Consider the following 23977-nt stretch of genomic DNA (forward strand, 5'->3'; position numbering starts at 1 on the left):
GACAAAACATACAACTGACAGTGCCCGTCAGTAATATACCTTAACCAATATAATACTGTCTTTGAAAATGTATGGAAATTAGCACAATTCTTTTATTACTGTATTTTGATATCATTACAAAAAAATCAACATGATGGTTTAACCCCTTAAGGACACATGACATGTGTGACATGTCATGATTCCCTTTTATTCCAGAAGTTTGGTCCTTAAGGGGTTAATCACAGATAGGAGGCTCATGCAGGATTAAGAAGGTCATCAACAGAGTAGGATATAATAAATTGTAAATTAAACTGACTATGGAGGACATTTAAGGACATTTAAACATTAAATCTCTCTTTACAGGAAGTGTTTAGGAAGGCTGTGTAAGTCATGTGCAGGGAGGTGTGACTAGGGCTGTATAAACAATGTGATCTAACTCCTAAATGGCAGAGAATTGAGTAGTGAGACTGCAGGGGCATGATCTATACACCAAAACTGCCTCATTAAGCTCAAGTGCCTATAGTATATCTTTAATATCTGTCTTAGTGGTACATTGTATTGATTTTTCATTTTTAGACGCATAAACTGCAAACAAACTGTTTTGGTGATGCAAATTTCTAAAATATAAAATATGGCGTATTTTTGAGTAGAGAATAGAGGCATTTAAAAACCCAGCAATGTTAATCCCTTTTTATTTTTGTCCACAGGTTTCTTTTTATGTAATAGTTAAAGCAATCTACACGTTTGGACACAGTGTCTCATTGATAGCACTGACAATAGGGAGTACAATTCTGTGCCTATTCAGGTAAGTGCCTTTTGATGAATCTTTTTATTTCATTTTTGTTGTCTTCTATACAATTAATATAGACTTATATATACATCATACTAATGAGGTGTTTTAATTAACATATCAAGCAAAATTCTCAACTCAGTAACACACTATGTGTCCAAGTACTTAATGGTACAATCTCAAAAAAGAAAACAATAATGAGGAGAGAAAGAGAGACAGTATAAACTTTATTATGGATGGGAAGTGTCTTAGTAATTTTGTGTTGAAATCAATAATATTTAAGCCTTCAAAAGGGTGTAGTGGCTTCTCAGGAGTCACAGTAGAAAGTTCATGGGGAGCAAATGAAGAAATGGTTCCAGTGATAGGTGGTGAAGGTAAATGCAAACAGATGTGACAACAGACATGATGCCCCACAAATTGATGTGAAGAGACAACAGGGTGGGCAAACACAGTCCCAATATGAATAGCTTGAGGCCGAGGTGGACGTGTAGGGCAGTAGGTGATGGAGGGCTTTCCCTAACCACAATAAAAGCATAGGTCTTTATTCCACCATCTAGCTATTTCCTTGAGGGAAAGTGCTTTTCCACATAGGTTTCTCAAAGTCCAGTGTTGATGTATAAGACACACCAAGATAGTCAAGGCATTGGGTAGGTGTGCTTATAAGGTCCTTTGGAAGAACCACTTTATCCATTAACACTTAAGATGGGTCAATATGACAACGTTTACCCACACCAGCTTAATTGTGTCTTGTATTAACAAAAGATCCCTGAAAATCTGTGCTGTGTTCGTTTTCTTCAAGACACCGTGATTCGCGGGAACAGAGAGCAGATCAAGTAACTGAAGGTTGTCGGAAGCAGTCAAACATGGAGTCCATAGCTTTCATAAATAAGTCCCTGGTGTCCAGAGCAGGACACCTGGTGTGCCCAGGTTTTAAGTTGCCCAGATAACAGGTTGATAGCAAGTCACACTTCAACAAACTCTGTAGCATAGGTATGTGGTTTCAAGAAGAACAGTCCATCTTAACCCCTTAAGGACACATGACGTGTCTGACACGTCATGATTCCCTTTTATTCCAGAAGTTTGGTCCTTAAGGGGTTAAAGGAGCTGTAATTATCTTGTTCAGCTATTTTGATTTCATTTTAATGTACCTATAATTACTTTGTATACCAGAAAGTTCAAACTTTAGTGCATAATTCAATAATCTTGACAGCAGAGAATACAGAGAGGGGAAAACAAATACAGTAGAGAGGTATAATCAAAGACACAAAATATTTCAAACTGTTGACAGTTATTATAACTATAGTTTGAGATTATTTTCCCACTTACTATAGGGGCATGTTTACACCTACAGACTATTTATGCTAAATGGTGAAATGCAATTAACTAAGAAACAAATTCCAAAACAGTACATACATACAATAGGTGGTGTTTGTAGGTTCTTGCGTAGATGGTTTTAGGTGATACAAAAATGTATAACGATGCAAGCTGAAAAAATTGTTGTTTATAAAGTATCTCTTGCACTTTACTTGGCGTCCAGTGGATCTGTAAGGTGGACCAGAAGACGTGAAACCAACAGGGGTACAAGAAAGGAGTGGGATCCCCATAAATATTCCCACATGCCTACATATTGAGCCTGGTCATACTGGCACCATCCTTGTGAGTACAAGACTAGAGATTTTCTTTACTCATACTTTCATACTTGGCAATATTGCACTATGATTTGGTTATCCCTTTTTTTTCAGCTTGCATTGTTATATATTTCTGTTTCACCTAAAACCATCTACCCAAGAACCTACAAACTCCGCCTATTGTATGTATGTATAGTCTTTAATTTATTTGTGTGGATACCACACAGGTATTTAGAGTGTGTTAGGACTTTCTTGGCTACACAGCAGGACTTTGTGTATATTTTCTCAAATTCCAAAACAGGTTTTTGTTTTTATATTCTTGGGTAATTTGACCTAAGTTAGATTCCAGTTTAGCATCTTATTTAGTAAATAAACCACTTGATTGTCATCCTACTGGGGTTTACTAATCTAACTCCAAATTGTACTGCATTAAAAAGTTAATTGCAATTTAGACTAAAATCACCTAGTTGTTACTTTAGCTTAGTTAGTGAACTTTTCTGAATCATTTCATTTTTCCAAAAAAATTCAAAAAAAGTTTAATTTACTAGGGATAGTCAGTTTTCTATTTTGTAGTTTGTGTTTGGCATTTACATTTGTCTAGCTTGTTGTATATGTTAGCTGCAAACATAGCTCATTAATAGAACTGGCCTACCACACAATTAACACCCCAGAATGAAAATACAACAGAACATTATTTGACTGTGATTAATCTAATATGTCCTTCGAGGTTCATTAGATAAAGACCATGCTTCAGTAACCATCGGCAAATCAACAATTAGTATGTTTCCTCATCTGAAGACAAATATTAATAACATTGCAATATTTTTGGAAATCGCTTTTGGCAGTTTTACATATCTTTATCTCCTCTGAAATTTTTAACCCCTTAAGGACACATGACATGTGTGACATGTCATGATTCCCTTTTATTTCAGAAGTTTGGTCCTTAAGGGGCTAAAGGGACACTATAGTCACCAGAATAACTACAGCTTATTGTATTTGTTCTGGTGTCTATATCCTGTCCCTGCAGGCTTTTTGCTGTAAACAATGTTTTTTCAGAGAAAAGGCAGTGTTTACATTACAGCCTTGGAACACCTCTAGTGGTCACTCCTCAGACGGTCACTAGACATGCTGAACTTTCCCCATAGAGATGCATTGACTCAATGCATCTCTATAAGGAGATGCTATCTGTCTAGGGCACCCTTAGGATCTGCACCCAGCCCACCTTCAGAGCTGTGAATAAGAGAATTGACCATTGTTCCAAGTGTTCGTCTGGGTGGCCGTATTTCCTATGGACGACCATGAGGTGGTGGCTATCTTGTTTGCATGAACACAGGCAGCGGTGTTTGGTCTTCCAGTTCATGGAACTATTTTCGGACACTGAAACTCCCGAACACCGCTGGACTTCCATGATCGCTTGTGTTCGGTTCTACAACACTTAGAAAGACACTGTTCGGTGGAAAAGTTCCCACGAACAAGGGAAACAAGTTCCAGGGAAAGAACATTGACTATGTTCGGTAGTTTGTTCGGCAAGCCCTGATTCTCTGGAACTGTTTTGGGCATGGGACCATGCATGCAGTCCGTCAAATAATGACTTCCAGGAAATCCCTGAACCCCTGAACTGATCTGGGTGATTTTTGGATATGCTTGTCACCCAGATCGGGCCTATCAGGAGATGTAACGTTTGTAGGGATTTTGTGTGTTTTAAGGTACTTTTGGGGAGTTTGTGAAATGTGTGTTTTTTGTACCTGGAGATAATTGAGTTTAATATAGTGCTTGACTCAATTATCTCCCATGCACAGGGGAGGGGTTATCTTATTATATATGGGAGTGTCCTGGATCTGAGAGCCAATGTAATTGTGTATTTGTATCTACTTTGGTTTACTCTCTGGTCCAGGGGGGAGTGCCTCTTGCATGGCGACCTGCATAGAAGGCCACTTGTGGCTGCCAGTAAATGTATTCCAGTTTGTACTCCCAGAACTATGTGTCATCTGGTTACTGGGAAGGGAAATGGCTAATCACTTTTCCAGCTTATTCCAGTGTGGAGGGGGAAAGTCCTTGTAAGGACTAGAGCTCCCAGGACTGAGTGTCGTCCAGTGCCTGGGGGTGTCTAGAGCGAATTCCCCATTCGGCTCCAGGAGGGAGCAGTTCCAGGACCCCATTCAAGCCAGGCGACTGTTGGCAGAAGTGGGGAATATTGTATCTGTGTAATTGTCACATTGAAAGCACAGTCATATCCAAACATGTTAATACTTTCAAAGATTTATTTTGAAGGCATGTTCTGTGACACTTTATGAGTGCCCTCTGTGTAATAATAGCTTGTGAGAGCTGGGCTAGATAACAGAATTCAGCTTATTGAGATTGCTATTGCCCTTTCCAAGATGTCAAATAAGCCATTGACCAAGAAGGTAAACAGTATCTTGGCAGCACAAAAAGAGATCCAGTAAATTGGCACACCCAAATCCTTCTACAACCTGGCAATCACAGACTATAATTGCATGGCATCGGCAGGCAAGGCAAGATCACAATGTCCAAATATTTATACAGAAGTAAAATTAGGAACCTGGCATAGCCTTCCAAGAGAAGACATGAAGGTTAATACAGTAAAGGAATTCTTAGGAGATATTAAAGGTTATCTTGAAGAACGAGTTATGCAAAACAATAGGCCTGTTGTTCTTTTTACCTGTTGTTACATTTGTGTCGGTATTAAAAAAAAAATACACAGAATCGAGTCACATGATCCTCAATGTAATATTTCTGGATAAGATTTTAAAATTATTTAAGATTTTTGGATAAACTTTTAAAATAATTTTTCAAAATATTAAAATATCAAAAAATATATGATATATTAAAAAAAAATCAATGTATCAAAAATATTAAATTATTACAAAATGTAAATATTTTTGGTAATATTAAATCAATTTAACAATTAATATTTTAAAAAATAATAAATCATTTACAATTCTTATCCAAGCATATTAAATCGGGGCATTGATTAAGAAAATTACAATCTCACATCTGACATTAGTCGTTATGTCTATGGCTGCTGATAAGCTGATAATGTCGTTGAAGCAAATACATTCCTACCATTTCATTTCTTTTTTTAAACAGCATAATTAACGAATACCAGATCAGTGAAAATAAGTCCTATACCTTATGTTAAAGGAACACCATAGTCACCAAAATAACTTTGGCTTAATGAATCAGGTTTGGGGTATAGATCATGTCACTACAATCTCACTGCTCAATTCTCTGCCATTTAGGAGCTAAATCACCTTTGCTTCTGTTTATGCAGCACTAGCCACACCTCCCCTGGCTGTGACTGACACAGCCTGCATGAAAACAAAATGTTTTCATTTTCAATCAGATGTAACTTACTTTTAAACTTTTGATCTCCTGCTCTGTAAGTTGAACTTTAATTACATACAGGAGGCTCCTGCAGGGTCTAGCAGGCTATTAACAAAGCAGGAGATAAGAAATTCTAAATTAAACAGAATGTGCAATAGCAAGTTTAAACATTAGATGACTCTTTAGAGGAAGTCACATGCAGAGAGGTGTAACTAGGGCTGCATAAACAGAGTGATGTATCTCCTAAATGGCAGAAAATTGATTTGTGAGACTGCAGGGACATGATATATATACCAAAACTGCTTCATTAAGCTAAAGTTGTTTTGGTGGCTATAGTGTCCCTTTAAGAACTGAAGTGATTGCAATTCTGCATAAGAGTTATTTATGCTTTTACAAGACTTTTGAAATGAGAAGCAAATCCAAAAGACTTGCAAACCATTTTTCCAACATAAACTGACACATACGTTAAATGATCTCCTCAAACACCTTCTTTGACTTGATGGCACATACAAACAACGTTAACAAACAATTACTTGTTAATCAATTATATCAAGTTAAAGACCAATAAGCACTGTAAAATGTATCAAAGCAAAATTGATAACATAATAAGGATACACGCAGTGGTGTATCCTGGTTTTGTGCTGCCCTAGGCAGGACAAAACTCAGGCGCCCTCCCTCCCCCCGCGCCACCCCCACCCAACCTTTCCCCCCGCCCCGCATTCTAAATACACACACACACATTCACTGACAGATACGCATACACTAACTAACAGAAACACACACACTAACAGACACACTCACACTCAGTAACAGACACACACTAACAGACACACACTAACAGACACACACTCACTCACTAGCAGACACAAACTAGCAGACACACACTCACTAACATACACACACACTCACAGGCAAACACACACTAACAGACACACACACTCACAGACACACACACTGACACACAGACACACACACTAACAGACACACACACTAAGACACAGACACACACACTAACAGACACAGACACACTAACAGACACACACACACTAACAGACACAGACAGAAACACTAACAGACACAAACACTAACAGACACACACACTGACACACAGACACACTAACAGACACAGACACTAACAGACACAGACACTAACAGACACAGACACACACTCACCCACCCACATTAACACATTTTTTGTAAAAAAAAATTAACACATTTTTTTTAAAAAAAAATTTAACACATTTTTTTTTAAAATATTTTAACATATTTTTTTTTAAATTTATTTTTAAGACTTTTTTTAATTTATTTTTAACACATTTTTTTTGTATTTATTTTTAACACATTTTTTTTTTTATTTAACACCCCCCCCCCACCCGCCTCCTTACCTTTGGGAATGCTGGGGAGGGGGGCTGTCTCTTCCTCCCTGGTGGTCCAGTGGCTGCTGGGCGATCGGGCAGCACTGCCTGGCGGGCGGGCGGCCGGCGAGGGAGCACTTCCCCTGAGCTGTCTGCTCAGCTCCCTCGCCAGCCGCAGAGTGAGGCTGGGAGCCGGAATATGACGTCATATTCCGGCTCCCAGCCTCACTCTGCGGCTGGAGAGGGAGCTGAGCAGACAGCTCAGGGGAAGTGCTCCCTCGCCGGCCGGCCAGCCGGCCGCCCGCCCGCCAGGCAGTGCTGCCCGATCGCCCAGCAGCCCGCCGGCATGTCTGTTAGCCGCAAGGCTAACAAGACATTTGCCTTGGGCATTTGGGGGCGGCTTTTTTTGCCGCCCCCTGAAAAATGCCGCCCAAGGCAAATGCCTTGTTTGCCTCGCGGCTAATACGCCCCTGGATACACGCATGCACATTACTTGAAATGTGCTTTTAGTTCAGGTCTGGTTTAAAAACTAGAACATTTTCTAACTTTTGTGACTTTACTGGCAGAAAAAAAAATTTGTGTGAATGATATCGTTTTGATAACTGCCGCACAATATCAGCCAAAAGTCAGAAAAGGTTATCAATCACAAGAAAAATAATGTTTAATATTGGACCATAAATAGTTTTGTAACAGTTTTGTATCATATTTAACTTTCAATCTTCGTTCCTCATTTCTCAGATATTAACGATTCCTGGGATATCTGAACTAATTCATCTGGGGCAGAGGAAATGAACTGTATCTTGCTTTAACAAACATTCTCAAGCCAAAACGATAATAGAAATAAATATATACATCTATGTATGTCTAAAATTCAGTTGGGAAAGATCAGCAGGTGGTTAGTGAAAAAAAACAGATTGGATATTGCAGGTCATTATTCGGGTCAAGGGAACCGGCGAAGGATATTAAAGATTTAAAATTAGAACTAAATAAATTAAAAACATTTCTAGAATAATGATTCTAATGCTTAGGTCAACACATTGAAATTAAGCTTCAATTCCAATTATCCTGTGAACTTTTTTGAAACATAATACACTATTTTAGAGATTCTTAAAAAATATTACAGAATTAAATAAACCTCAAAGTAACCGAGTGGATAAAACTTTCGGAAGTGAAGGAGTCCTTCGGATTGGCTAGGCATCATGCTAAATGCACTTATATCTCAGACGCCTAAGTTAGCCATCACTAATCTAGGAGATGGTTGTTAAATAAAAGATGCAATTATTCAAGGAGAGAATTAAGTGGTTTTCTCTCACTCAAGGAGATATAAAGAGGACACAAGGAGCTGCCATCAACATGTTGGGCCGTGACATTATTCACACATAAGATCATGTCAAGAGCAGAAACCTGGTTCCCATTTAGTAAGAATGCAGCACACAGTACTGCCAAACTATTTTTTTTAGAACACAGCAGGGATTTATGTGAACTTTTTTTAAAACTAAAACCAGCAATATTTTCTTGCTGTCATTTGCTTATCTCTTTATTTTAAATTAGGATGGCCATGTCTTGGATTTCTGTGCATCCCAATAGCTAACCAAAACTATGGGTTGTAGATTTTTGTTTAATTACCTAAAGCTTTGTTTGTGTTTTAATGTACAATGTAACCTGGCTGTTCTGGCACATAGTATGCAAATTAAGCTACCCTCACTGTTTCATAATTGTGGTAAATAAATGCCTTTGAAAGAAATGTCTACATGTGAAGATGTTTGTTTCAGCAGAGGCATCATAGGATGGTGATGTCGGTCTGGATATGTAAGCACTGTGGAGGTAAATGGAGTTTACACTATCTGCCCCAGTTAAAGTTTACATTATTTCTTGGAGTGGATATTTCTGCTTTAAAAGTGGTAATTCTGCTATAATTACTCATGCCTTGGTACGAGTTATTCAATACCCTGAATAGAATCCCTCACAACAGTACAAATATGCAAAACAAGTGTTGTCTCAAGCACACCTAATGCATATAATCAAGGACTTCATTAGTTGCACCAGAGACGTCATCATCAAATGCGCCTCAACAACAGACAAGGTCCACATCATGACAGCATTAAGGGGTAAAACCCTATTGACTTTCGAGGACTCCTCACTTACCTTTTTTCCAGGACCTATCCAGGGCAATATTACAATGGCTCAGAAATCTGGGCTCCATAACTACTCACCTCCGATCCGCCGGTGTGAGCTACCGATGGGGGAACCAGAGCACTCTACAGGCTAACCGCAATGGAGCTACATATATACTCCAGTCCCCCTCTGAAACACCAGCATTCCTTGCAGCACCTGGCCTCAATGCACCCGATCTCGACCCATCCACAAGGACCCCAGCAGAGATTTTAAACCCGGCGAATATCACCCCATTTGTACCGAGGGCTGCAACCCTGACTGCCTCAGGGACCTGAGCACCGATAAGCTAGGTGCCCAAGGATTTAGACGGCAAGGAATAAGACCGCAAAGGAAGTGGGACGCTAAACCAGTTACATTATTTTATTATTTGCGTTACATTTAAGAATATTTGTTTTCCGTTCATCATTGTACTCCATTTGACACCATAGGCTTCCCCAGGCGTCCATAACCGACGCACAAAAGCTCACAGGCCCCACAGAGTTTCAGAACTCAGAATAGGAATGGGCGAACACATATGTACCAAAAATAACGGAGATATCTTTAGACCACCCCCTCCCCATGTGGGGTAACCCTTCACATCAGCCCTCTTTCAAGCTTCCCGACGAAATCAAACATGCCCTACTCACAGCATCCCACTCACACACATGCAGGAGCCCCAGCTAAAGTAAAAGCAAGCTAGATAGAGGCTCGCGAGAAACACGAACTACCATGTCACCCTTACACATCAAAATGTGAGACATAACTAAGATTCACAAACGCATAACAGCTTCAGCACCCTAGGGAAACCGAGTAGCCAACCTGACAATACACTGTAGCAACCCCACCAAGTTGCCTAGGACAGCTCCCTCATGCCTAAAGGAAACAAAGTGCCATAAATCAGTCTTATAATGATATTATTGTTATCCCTGCCTTTTACTGCTTTATATGACTCACTACATGTATTGTATCATACAAGCACTACAAAAATAAAGAATTTATAAAAAAAAAAAAAAAAAAAAAAAAAAGAACAGGAAAAGTCAGCTCCAATATGCTCTCTGTTCTGTGGAGCGATTAAACAAAATTGGAACTCTTTAGCCTTTTCATGGATCAGCGGTATGTCTGGGGGAAATGGAATGAAGCATATGCAGAAAAGAACATTCTGCTTACAGTTAAGAATGGTGGTGGGTTGGTGATGTTCTGGGGATGCATCCTCTGCACTGGGAACCTTAAACGTGTGGAAGGCACGATGGATTCATTGAAGTATCAGGAAATGCTAGGAGAAGCTTGGGCGTAATTGGACCTTCCAACAAGACAATTATCCCAAGCATAAAAAGCAAAAGAAAGTGGAAAAATCACCCTGTACATGTATAAAATTAGAATCAAAACATAACCTGGAAGAGTGAACCAGGATGGTAGGATCAGTGCAGATCTATAACAATAAAATTAAACAGCACATAGCGTAACACAATTAAATGAACACAGAGTGAGTGATGTTTTATGTTAAACTCACAAACATAAGATGGAACAGGCTTCTCACCCCACCATGGGTTAAAACGTATCAGAGAACTGGTGGAACTCAGCAGTGGAAATCCTCATATATTCCTTAGATAAGTAGAGGAAAAATAACCATACCTAGTGAAGTACAATTAAAACCAGAAAGGATTTATTGAATTGCACTTACAAACAGGCAGAGAATCTGGGCATATCTTCACATAAAGTGGAACCAGGTAACAGCAAGGTGGATCTTGAAAAGCCAAAGGATTCCAGCAGTATAAATAAAAACAAATATAAAACCAAAATAAAAGTCCATGCAAAGTCTAAGAATTATGTGTCCAACGCATTTCGTCCAGTAAAGGACTTTTTCAAGGATCTGCCCAATTATCCTAAGCATACCTCAAATTTCACCAAGGCTTGGTTGCAGAAGAAGTCATATAAAATTCTACAGTGGCCATCACAGTCACCTGACTTGAACCCCATAGAAAATCTCTGGTGGGATTTTAAGAAGGCGGTTGTAGCACACAAACCCAAGAATATTACTGAACTGGAGGCCATTGGTCAAGAGCAATGGGCTATGATTCCTCAGGATTGCTAACAGAAGCTGGTGTCTGGCTATGCATCTCATTTTCAACAGGTCATAACAACAAAAGCATGCTCTACTAAGTACTAAAGATGCTTGCCGGGGGGGTCGGAGCTTGCCTACTGCTCGGATCAGACGTGTTTTGTCTGAGCTCCTGCTTCTGGATCCGAAATCCGGGGACATCTGCAGGCCACGTGCCAACAATGACCCAAAACTGTGACCTTCCTTTTCATCTGCTGATGGTGCACACATAGATATGCTGAATATCAACAGGGAGATACTCCCAGTGCATCAGCCACTGACGCGGAGGATTCAATGCCGCATGAGGCGAACGACCACCGAGATCCAACGCTGTCCCCTGCAAGGGAAGAACTCGTCCTCACATTTGAGCAACCAAGTTCATGGTCCAAGCATGCAGGCCTCCTCGACAGCCTGGGGCTATGGGGAGGACTTAATCCGACTCTGCCCCTAGATGTCACATTACTCCCTAAACCTGCCACCAAGCTGGGGAATAGGCTGATCTGGGACTTAATGGCCCAAACACTCAGATAACTGGTGATATAATCCATGTGCAGGTTTACCCCATCGCTTACAGTATGCCAACTGACATATACTTTCTTCCATGAGGCTTACAGGACCACTATCGTGCCAGGAAAATAAACTTGTTTTCCTGGCACTATAGGGTCTTTAGGTCCCCCCCATCCTCATGGCCCCCCTCCCCCTGGGTTGAAGGGGGAGGAAGGGGTTAATCACTTACCTTTCTCCAGCGCCGGCTTCCTCAGCACTAGAGAAATCTCCTCCCTCTTCCGACGTCAGCACTGAATGCGCATGCGTGGCAACAGCCGCGCGCGCATTCAATCAGTCCATAGGAAAGCATTTCTCATTGCTTTCCTATGGACGTCCAGTGTCTTCTCACTGTGATTTTCACAGTGAGAAGCGCGGAAGCTCCTCTAGCGGCTGTCAATGAGACAGCCACTAGAGGCTGGATTAACCCTAATATAAACTTCTATGTTTACAGCTTCAGGGTTAACCCTAGATGGACCTGGCACCCAGACCACTTCATTGAGCTGAAGTGGTCTGGGTGCCTATAGTGGGCCTTTAATTCACAGTGAGCACCGTTATCCTTGATTTGCTTAATTTTCATGTCCAATTGTTATAGCTCAATTAGCCTAAGATGTTGTATGCTTATGTTTGATAGGAATAGCTTGCCTACATACACTCTTTAAGCCAGCCGCTATGACACGGCCTATACCGAGCACACACATAAGACGCACAACCCACACTCACAAATGCCAGATATGACAGACATGTCCAATCACAAAGCATATACCATCATACCCATCTTGGGGGAATGACTTTTATACCATGCAACCATCAACTGAGAGGTGGTACCAAAGGCTATACAAGTCTGTAAATCTTAAGTCTAAGCAAACACAATACTCTCGATATCCTTAAGTATGCTTTTTTGATAACCCTTATATGCTTGTTATTTAACCTTTTTATTTCTCATAATATACAGTCTAGCCAGTCAAAACGTATTCAAGTACATGCCATAATGCCAAGCTAGACATGTATCTTTAGCCTGTGACATGCACCTCATGTTCCCAAAACGTACTATATTCAGCAGGCTGTTTTTCCGGTGACTTGTACCACATGTTTAAATAACATATTATGTTAAGCAGGTTTTGTTTTCGTTATCTCTATACCTTATAAAAAATTATATTCAGGAGATTATATCATTGTTAATATAACTTTTAATTTTAACTCTTACTGATATAACCCCATTTCTTCTTTATGTACTGTGCTCCTATTGCTTCAGTAAAAGAAAGATTGACAAAAAAAGATGCTTGTCATGAAGGGGTTGGGTAATTTTGAGACTGGAGAAGTCATTGTAACTTGTATTTTCAGTTGAATTGAGCTATTTCAGTGGCTTTTATTTGATTTTGTTCATTACAAACAGCTGAAAGTAATGTAAATGTGGACAATAACCCTGATTTTCAATGGGGGTTGAATCATTTAGATTACAACTGTATGTGCATACATCTCAGCATCTCGTCAACATTACACACAAATACACAGTGCATTCAAACACCAACGCTACATACAAGCACACCTCTGTATTAAAACACCAGCATTATATGTAAACACACCACTGCATTCAAAAAACACACTACACACAAATGCATTCCTGCATTCAAATGCCAACACAACACACAAACACACCCTTACATTCACACACACATACTCCATATAAAAACATGCTTACATTCAAACACACACACAAACATTCCTCAGTGCTCGACAACACTACAAGGATGGGCAAATGGTAGATCCCCAGCTGGCAAAGCATTGTGCGAGTTGTATGACAAATATGGATCTACCTTTTGACCATCCTTGTGATAGGAGTAGCCAAAAAAAATTCTAGCACCAGGGCCCGCTCTATGTTAGATCTACCACTGTTTAGTACATAACTCTACATTAACAAATGCATGGATTCATACTCTACATTAACTTCATATTTTGACTATACATTGTATACAATAATAAATAACTTTATTCTGGTTTTGAGTAGTAACTGATTCTTAATGTTTTTGTATATGTCGTTTTTTTTTTCATTCTGTTATTTATAATATACATAAGATGTATGGTATCTATTCTCATCATGTATCTTTATTACACGAATGCAGAATCATTAGAAAGCCAATTATTTTGCAAATAGCGTTTCTGTCATTTTGCTAGATTGCCGCTTAATATAAACTATTAATATTAACAGGTCCTCTGAGACATTACAGATTCAATCTGGTCAGCTTTCATTGCTGTAAATACATCTTTACATTTTTTTCTTCTAAACCGGTATATCACCACGTGTGGCATTGCTTTGGATCTCTCCTGACCCTGTCCTAAAGTTAGAGTATATCACGAAAGCTTTTACATAAACCAGCACTACAAGATGTGCTCATGCAGGACTGGGATCCCCTGGTTGCGGTCAGGTGTCTATAGTCCCTACCCCAGCACAGCGGGTCCACCTCCTGTGTGAGATGAGCTACGCTACAGGTGTGAAATTTAGCAATCTTGGAATTTACATTTGGAATTTGTAGAATCTTCTGCTCCTTGATGACATAAATGTGTTTTTCTGCCTTCTGACTTCCACCAAATAATCCTATAGCCAGTTACAGGTTTATTATTAAAAGTGAATCGCTGAAACAAGGGTGAATAAAAGATATAAATAAGCAATGGCAAAAAAAAAAAAAACATAGACGAACTGGAATAATGGGGGGGTGGAGGGGAGGAACGCATCCTTATAGTCTTAAGGAACTGAGAAATAATTGCAAAGAAGTATACATAGGAGGTCGCAGATTCAATTCCTGACAGGGTTGACTCAGCCCTTCGTCCATCCAAAGAATATAAAGTTAGTACCATTACATTGAGAAATAGTAACATCTCCTGGATTTTGGCCAAAAAGAACATCCTAGCTTGAATATCTGAATGTACCTTTTTTTTATTTTATTTTTTATTATAATGAAAGTAGAAGAGACGATAGATTGACCAGACGTACAATCCATATGTAAATGTATACATTCTGTATATAATTGATAATGTTATTCAAGGCAGATAGTACAGAGTAAAATGGTGACATAGAATTAGAGAAGACATTGGAAGTGCAAGTCATGTAAGACAGGAGTAGAATGCTATGGGGAACACATTCATTTTTCTAGCTGACACATCAGAAAAAAAAAGACTTGAATCGGGAGCAAAAAGCTGGATAGGAAACCATGCAAGTCCTTAAGATACCAACTGTTGGTGGAAACCTATTTCTATTGAGACTAGGAGTAGGTTTCCACTAGCTGTAAGATGCCAATCAGAATGCATATCATATGATGCTAAAATGATTATTAATAGGGTCCAAGAGACCCTATTTACCTGAGCGACTCTCTGACCACAAGCACTGCATGATGGATAAAGGATTTAGAAAAATATGTGGAATACTCTAGATTCAAGACTAACCTGAACCTCCATTTCACACATCCACTTGGGACATTTTATGAAAATGGTAAACTGGGTAGGAGTTTGGTGAATTTCGCAATGTTTATTTTTTTTCGCTATCTGGGTTTTTCAACCACCTTGCAAATGACCCGTAATGTGTCAACGTACTTTTAAGTAGTTTTTTGTTGGTTTTTTTTTTATATTTTTAAACCCAAATATTGCCAAAGGCTTTTAATGTAAAAGGTCACCCGCCTCTTGTCTACAGGATATGACATTTTACTTACCTTAAACAGCAGCCATACAATGGATCACTGTAGTGGTGTGTAAGGGAACACATTTTTATAAGCTACCAAATAGCTATTGGGCTAACAATACTTCAGATTAATATTACATTCAAATAGGGCTATGCATTAAAATTAGAATTTGAAGTGACTTCCATGTGAGTAACATATTGGCTATTTGGGCTTAACATTTTGTAATATATTCCGACTTATATCAAATTCACAATAAATTATGCATATTGAATAACCCTACCAAAATTGTGAAGCTAATCCCAGAAAATGATAACTTTGGCAACTGTATCATGATAAAGGCAGCATAATCAGAGCGGAATTTTGTCATTCGTACTTTATTGCTACATAGCTCCAGTCATAGTAAAACGACAATAATTGCTGTATGAAAACAAACCTAAAAAGACGAAATATTTAGCCAGGATACTGGAAAATTAAAAACGTAAACCAGGTTTCATGGAAAAAAAAGTTACAAAATATAACATTGCAATGTGTAAGGTGGTAAAAAAATGACGTATTGATATGAATATTTTTTTTAATGATGATGAAGAATATATAAATACAGTGATTAATAATAATAATATTAATAGTGAATACAAGACATCATGGAATTAAGTGTTTTCCAATCTATTTATGTATCTTTCCTTCTCTCCAATTTAGAAAACTTCACTGTACACGGAACTACATCCATCTGAATTTATTCCTTTCTTTTATTTTGAAAGCCATATCAGTTTTAATAAAGGATGATTTTCTCTTCTCTAATGAAATGTCCTGCCCCGACTCACTGGTAATTAAAATTCAATCGTTAAGGTTGTGAAATTAGGCAATTAAAGAGCAACTGTCACCTTAAAGGACCACTATAGTGCCAGGAAAACATACTCGTTTTCCTGGCACTATAGTGCCCTGAGGGACTCTCCTCCCTCTTCTTCAGTCATCGGCTGAAGGCGCATGCACGGCAAGAGCCGCGCGCGCAGTCAGCCAGTCCATAGGAAAGCATTCAAAATGCTTTCCTATGGACGCTGGCGTCTTCTCACTGTGAAAATCACTAGACCACTAGAGGCTGGATTAACCCTAATATAAACATAGCAGTTTCTCTGAAACTGCTATGTTTACAGCAAAAAGGGTTAAACCTAGCTGGACCTGGCACCCAGACCACTTCCTGCACAGAAACAGGGAAGACCATAGAGACTAACTGTCTGTTTTCAAACACTGTCCAACCCAAGGTGTATGATTATGGCTGAAGGATCCTGTCCTAAACTAATGGTAGGGATGCGTTTTTTTTGTTTAGTTTTTTGCATATACTTTATTTAAAAACTTGTTTATCTAATTGAAAACTTGATGGAAAAAAATAAAAACTTGATGAAAGGGTTATTATATTTTTAAAAAATAGTTTTGTGGTGTCAGTTGTCCTTTAAGCAATACACTAAGTGTAGGAGATGTTAAAACTATATGAATCATGAATGCGATAAATCAAAGGTCTCTGAGAGTTTTAGCTTAATTTATTGCAAGAAATGGTGGTTGTGATTCTGCTTTTCTCTTTCTCTTACTCTAAATAGCTTCAAATACATTTTTAAAACAAGTGAATCAAATTTGTCAGTTCGGACAAATTTCAGCTCTGCAATCGTTTCAGGAAAAACAATTCGGACAAACCAAAATGGTGCAAAAATGTCCAAATTAGTTTACTGAAAAATATGTACAAAATTTTCCCACCATTTGTTTCACATATTAAGTGAGAAGAAGTAACCAATAGTGGTAAAAGATGAGGAAAACTGAGGAGCAGTATAAAAAAAAAATTATTTACATACTTATATATTATGTATTTATTAAATAATTCTAAACTTAGATTTTTTTTTACTGCTCACTTGACCTGTGCATAGAATCGACATTTAGTGATTGTCCCCTAGCCATTAATCCTATTTTTTTCCATCAGTCATCTTATTTTTGGCTCCATGGACAGAACCCCGAATCACCAAACAAAGGAAATGATTAGCCCATTGTCCGTTCCATTTTCGTGACTCATCCATGTAGCGTTTCAGATTTTTTGGAAAATCGCTATTTGTCGAAGTCTAATGCTAACTAACCAATCACATCACATGTAATAAAATGTCTGCGTGGAGATCCCTAATTCTCTTTCTTTGCAGCTCCTTCACAGAAACAGATGAGTATTGCTCTCCTCAATATCTTACTCTCTACCTTATTTCTGTTCTCTAAATTTTATATTTTATATTCTTCATTACTTTGTTCTTTCTTTATTTTTATTTTCCTCTGCACTGTGTTCTAGGATACCAGATAAAGTTGTATCTGTTCCCATTCAAAAATCCTTCCCTTGTCCAATAACATTTTCTCAGACAAATGTAAAACTAATCTAGAAGCCAATGATTTGATTAAGAAAGTAGCATCTAAGGGATTGCTTTTCTAATCCATAGGCTATGTAACGAACCTTTCTCTCAGACAGAAACAGAAGGAAATGCATTTGCTAATCAATCTAAAATCCCCATACTACTTGTTTAGATACTGTTACTTCAAGATGGATGACATACATTGTCTTAAGAACTTATTACAAACCAATGACTGGATGGTGAAGATCAATCTGTAGGTCGAATAGCTGACAGTTCCCATTCACCAAAACTCACATTTTCTCAAATTTATCTCAAGGTGAAGGAAATGACAATTCACTGTCCTTCGTTTCAGCTTGTCTTTGTCTCCCTGGTGATTTACCAAACTAATAAACCAATGGTCTCTCTACATTGCAGCAGTGTAGTTTATCTCATTATTTGTTTAGACAACATTCTCCTTCTATCTCAGACAATTCTTAGAGAGCACATCCAATTTTATTTAGACCTCCTCGTGGATCTATTTTGGTTCCATTTTAGGGTTCTTAAACAACTAGGACAACTTGGGCTTCCCAAGACAAAACTTCGACATCTAAAGATGGAGATTTGTCAAATGTTGTTTCGGGAAGTTCTAGCGATCAGAATTTTAGCAAAGGACATATGGCCTTCTTTCATTTCTAATCCTAAGCCATCTTTCCAGGACCCCTTATTACCAAGTCCTTCAATGTTTAAAAATAAAATTATACTGTCATATGTCAATTCCATCGCTTTTGGTTTGGAAAGCCAAAGAACTCCTTTGGTAGCTCCATCATATGGATGCTTGGAATGGGGAAAGACATTTTTGGCATGACTTCCATATTGATCATTGACTCTCATTCAAGCATGTACAGATGGTGAGCCCACTGCAGAAATATAGAAATTCTGATCATGGACCTGATTGTCATATCAGCTGTTTGGAGCTTCTTGCTGGATCCTTTGCTCTTCAGAGCGAAGTGAATTTCTATACTTTTTATATGGATGGAGAATGTATCAATAGTAAGATATATCAATCATCTATAAGATAATTAATCAGAAACTTTAGCCTATCTGGAGAAAGACTTTTAGAATGCTTGCTTTGAGAGCATTATCTCAGTTCCTGTGGAGTGCATTTCAGGTTTATCAGCCAACTAGAATTCCAGATATACCACAGACATTAATGACTAGATTCCAAAGTCTTTAAGAACATTTCTGATTTGAGGGGCCCTTTTGCCACAGACCTCTTTGCTTTTAGACAGAATAGACAACTTTGTCGCTTTTTCAGTTGGAGACCAGAGGCGGAAGCAGTGTGTGCTTTTCTTCAGTCTTGGTGAAAAAAATAGCAATAATGCTTCCCTCAACTTTAGATGATTTCTTTGACTTTCCTTCATGCATGACATCAGAAATCATCAACTGTATTAATATCCCCCTTTGGTTAACCCAACCTCACCTACTGGACTTATTATTGGATCTTCCTGAGTCAACTACTGATGGATTCCTGGTTGTTGACAAACCAAATTATGTATTACTGCTCAGACTTACCGTATATACTCGAGTATAAGCCGAGTTTTTCAGCCCATTTTTTGGGCTGAAAAACCCCAACTCGGCTTATACTCGAGTCAAGGTCTGTATTATGGCAATTTACATTGCCATAATACAGACTGGGGCTGGCAGAGCTGTAACTTACCTGTTCTGCAGCTCCTGTCAGCTCTCCTGCCAGCCCCCCTCTCCCCCCCACTGAACTGCCACTGGACCACCAGGGAAGGAGAGCCCCCCTCCCTGCCATGTATCAAGCAGGGAGGGGGGACCAAAAATAAATAAAAATATAAATAAAATAAGAAATAATAATAAAAAATAATAATAATTAAAAATAATAATAAAAAAGGGGGTATAAGGACCACTGTGGGAGGGGGGGGGGGATAAGGACCACTATGGGAGGGAGGGGGGGGATAAGGACCACTATGGAAGGGAGGGGGGGATAAGGACCACTATCGGAGGGAGGGGGTGGGATAAGGACCACTATGGGAGGGAGGGGGGGAGAAAAGGAACACTATGGGAGGGAGGGGGGGATAAGGACCACTATGGGAGGGAGGGAGGGGGGATAAGGACCACTATGGGAGGGAGGGGGATAAGGACCACTATGGGAGGGAGGGGGGGATAAGGACCACTATGGGAGGGAGGGGGGGATAAGGACCACTAGGGGAGGGGGAAGTAAGGACCACTAGGAGAGGGGAGGGGGAAGTAAGGACCACTAGGGGAGGGGAGGGTAAGGACCACTAGGGGAGGGGTGAGTCAGGACCACTGGGGGAGGGGGGTGAAGGAACACGGGGGTGGGGAGGTAAGGACCACTGAGGGAGGAGGAGGGGAGGTCAGGACATATGGGGGGGTGGCAAATATCCTTGCACCGGCCCTGCACACACTGCATTCATACACTGCATTCATACACACACTGCATTCATACACACACTGCACTCATACACACACACACTGCACTCATACACACACACTGCACTCACACACACTGCATTCATACACACACACACTGCATTCATACACACACACACTGCACTCATACACACGCTGCACTCATACACACACACACTGCACTCATACACACACTGCACTCATACACACACGCTGCACTCATACACACACACGCTGCACTCATACGCACACACTGCATTCATTATACACACACTGTAAATAAATATTCAATTAATATATTTTTTTTAGGATCTAATTTTATTTAGAAATTTACCAGTAGCTGCTGCATTTCCCACCCTAGTCTTATACTCGAGTCAATAAGTTTTCCCAGTTTTTTGGGGAAAAATTAGGGGCCTCGGCTTATATTCGGGTCGGCTTATACTCGAGTATATACGGTATATCCCTGTTGGTGTTCATTTTGACATGTCTAGATCATAGATGCACAGACAGCAACTTATTTTGTTTTATATCCATCATTCCTGTCTAATCCATTGCCTTGTTTGTGAGATTCTTGAAATATTACAAATCTTGCACTGAACCTTTTCATCAGGCTATTTTTTCCCCCAGCACCTGTCTTGTTTGAAGCTTTTCCATCTTGTTTCTTCTGTTACACTCACCGGATGGTTGTCATTTGGAACACTTGAGGAAAACTAGGTTCATCTAGGGAATCTATATTCAAGGAATTTAATTTTAAACCAATTCAACACTTTTCTCCATCTGTAATTATGCAGCTTTAAAGCCGCCATGTCTTGAAATAAAATTATAGGATTTTACAAAGTCCTTTTGTAACGTCATGATTTTATTAAAGACATGGAGACTAGTATTATCCCTCCCAATTTCTAATCATATATGTTTTTTCTTGTCTTTCCTTTATTTAATATGTGTCTACAAAAAATGTTGAGGAGAGCATACTGCAGTACTTGTCAATGCCCTTGTCAATGCATTATTTGAGAAAGAAGTGTACCCGAAACATTGTATTTTGAAATGTCCTTCAATAAATGTATGTAGAACGTTGTGCACTTTTGCATCCAAGAAGTGCTGTTTTGGTTTTCTTTATTTTATATTCTTTGTTACTTTATTCTTTATATATCTTTAACCAGTCTTAATCTATTTACATTTGCATGTAGTGTCTTGATTACCTTGTCTTTTCTTTTTCTTTTTTAAATAAGTTACCTGTGTTATTGCTAAATAGGTACATGCGTCTTAATATTCTATAATATTTTTACTTTTTCTTATTTTTTAATTTGAAGCTTGCTTTGTTCCTGTAGACATCTGGTGTTGTTGGTCGGATAAGCTTCTAATTTCGTTGTGTCTTCAGCCATTCTCTCATTTCCTCTTATTCTTCCTTCTGTAATTTAGGAGATTGATGACATGTTCCAAAGTTTGATGATGATTTTGCTTGCTGGATTAATGTGTGAATATTTCTTCACCGCTTTACCTTTCCATGGTGATAAAGAAAGAAAACTTAGAACGTTCATGCACACTTTATGTTGCATGTGATGTGATTGGTCAACAACTGTGGTATCACTTATGGTTTTTCATTCAGATTGTATTCACTTGTTTTAAAAATTTCTTTACTGCTATTTAATGTAAAAAAAAATGGGAGAGAATAATGTCTAGCTCTGTGTGTTTAATAAAACCATGTAAATGTCCGCTTTCTAGTACAGAAAGAAAATGGTCCTAGTGATCTGAACACAGAGCGAGTGCTCATGATGCACTCACTCTGTGATAGCAAGCTATCCTGATTAAGGTATCAATATAATATTTTTTGATATGCTTTTAAAATGATTAATATTTTCAGATACATTTTTGTAAGTATTTCATATTTTGAAACTAGTTATATATATATATATATATATATATATATATATATATATATATATATATATTGGTATATTGGTATATTGTTATATATTTTTTTTTTTTGAATTTTAATAATTTGAAAAATAATTTTAAAAGTTTATACAAATGTATTAAATCAATTGAAAAGTATATGCAGAAATATTAAATTGAGGCGTAAATTTGGACAGGTGACAGGCCTGATAATCTATACTATGCACCTATGTTATGTGGGTTACCACTTTCTTAGCAGCAAAGACTTCAGGGGATTAACAAAATTCTCTGCAGATTCCTGTTAGAATGAACAGGAACTTCTTACATGGAATAATAGATACTTATAATATTTTTAAGAAAAAATAATTGTTAGATTTTGAGTTTATTTATTTATTTTTTATCTTTCTATTACAGATCGGTTGTAAAATTATCTTAGTAGTGTTTCAGTACTGTGTGACGGCAAATTTCTATTGGCTGTTGGTGGAAGGTCTCTATCTGCACACTCTGCTTGTGGTTATATTCTCTCCGAACCGACATTTTAGAGTTTATCTGCTCATTGGATGGGGTAAGGAATCCCATTCTGTTTGATCTCTTTTTAACCCAAGCTAACCATTATTGTTTGTTTGTGTTTTTAATGTTTGTAACTATACATTGTAGGCCTCAATTTAGTGTTTTTGGATAAGCTTATCAAATTATTTTTGGCTTTTTTTTACTAGTAAACTATCAAACAATATATAATATATAAAAAATATATTAATATATAAAAATAAATCACAATAATGATTTTTTTTATTATTTTGAAAGTTTATCCAAAAATATTCAATATTGAGGCAATAATTTGTTCTCCTGTAGGGATTTATTGCAAATGTGTAACTACCGTATATACTCAAGTATAAGCAGACCAGAATATAAGCCGAGGCCCCTTACTGACTCGAGTATAAGACCAGGGTGGGAAATGCAGCAGCTACTGGTACATTTCTAAATAAAATTAGATCCTAAAAAAATTACATTAATTGAATATTTGTTTACAGTGTGTGTATATAATGAATGCAGTGTGTGTGTATGAATGCAGTGTGTGTATGAATGCAGTGTGTGTATATGAGTGCAGTGTGTGTATGAGTGCAGTGTCTGTGTATGAGTGCAGTGTCTGTGTATGAGTGCAGTGTCTGTGTATGAATGCAGTGTGTGTATGAATGCAGTGTGTGTATGAGTGCAGTGTGTGTGTATGAGTGCAGTGTGTGTGTTTTGCAGAGCCTTGGTGGGGGGTGGGCATTTTTTTGTATTATTTTTTTATTATTATTATTTAATGTTTTTTTTGTTGTATTATTATTTTTTATTTTATTATTTTCTATTTTATTATTTTTTTTTTCGTCCCCCCTCCCTGCTTGATACATGGCAGGAAGGGGGGCTCTCACTCCCTGGTGGTCCAGTGGCATTGGCAGTTCAGTGGAGGGGGGCTGGCAGAGAGCGTTTACTTACCTCTCCTGCAGCTCCTGTCAGCTCCCTTCTCCTCCGTGCCGGTCCGGTCAGCTCCCTCTGCAAGTCCCAGTGTAAGTCTCGCGGCCGCACTATGACCCCGCGGCTCTCGCGAGACTTACACTGTGAGCTGACAGGTGAGCTGACCGGACTGGCGCGGAGGAGAAGGGAGCTGACAGGAGCTGCAGGAGAGGTAAGTAAATGCTCCCTGCCAGCCCCCCTCCTACACAGCCC

At 38.6% G+C, this 23977-nt stretch overlaps 1 protein-coding gene across 1 annotated transcript in view; it reads left to right on the forward strand.

Annotated features, from left to right (window-relative positions):
- Positions 1-23977, forward strand: part of VIPR2 (vasoactive intestinal peptide receptor 2) — a 110138-nt gene that overhangs the window by 73312 nt on the left and 12849 nt on the right. Inside the window, exons 5-7 of the mRNA XM_063452658.1 lie at positions 687-784; positions 16263-16389; positions 22682-22832. Coding sequence (XP_063308728.1) covers positions 687-784; positions 16263-16389; positions 22682-22832 — 376 coding nt within the window. The remainder of the gene's footprint in view (positions 1-686; positions 785-16262; positions 16390-22681; positions 22833-23977) is intronic.

The sequence above is a fragment of the Pelobates fuscus genome, chromosome 4 (genome assembly GCF_036172605.1).
Source record: "Pelobates fuscus isolate aPelFus1 chromosome 4, aPelFus1.pri, whole genome shotgun sequence".
Taxonomy (NCBI): Eukaryota; Metazoa; Chordata; class Amphibia; order Anura; family Pelobatidae; genus Pelobates; species Pelobates fuscus.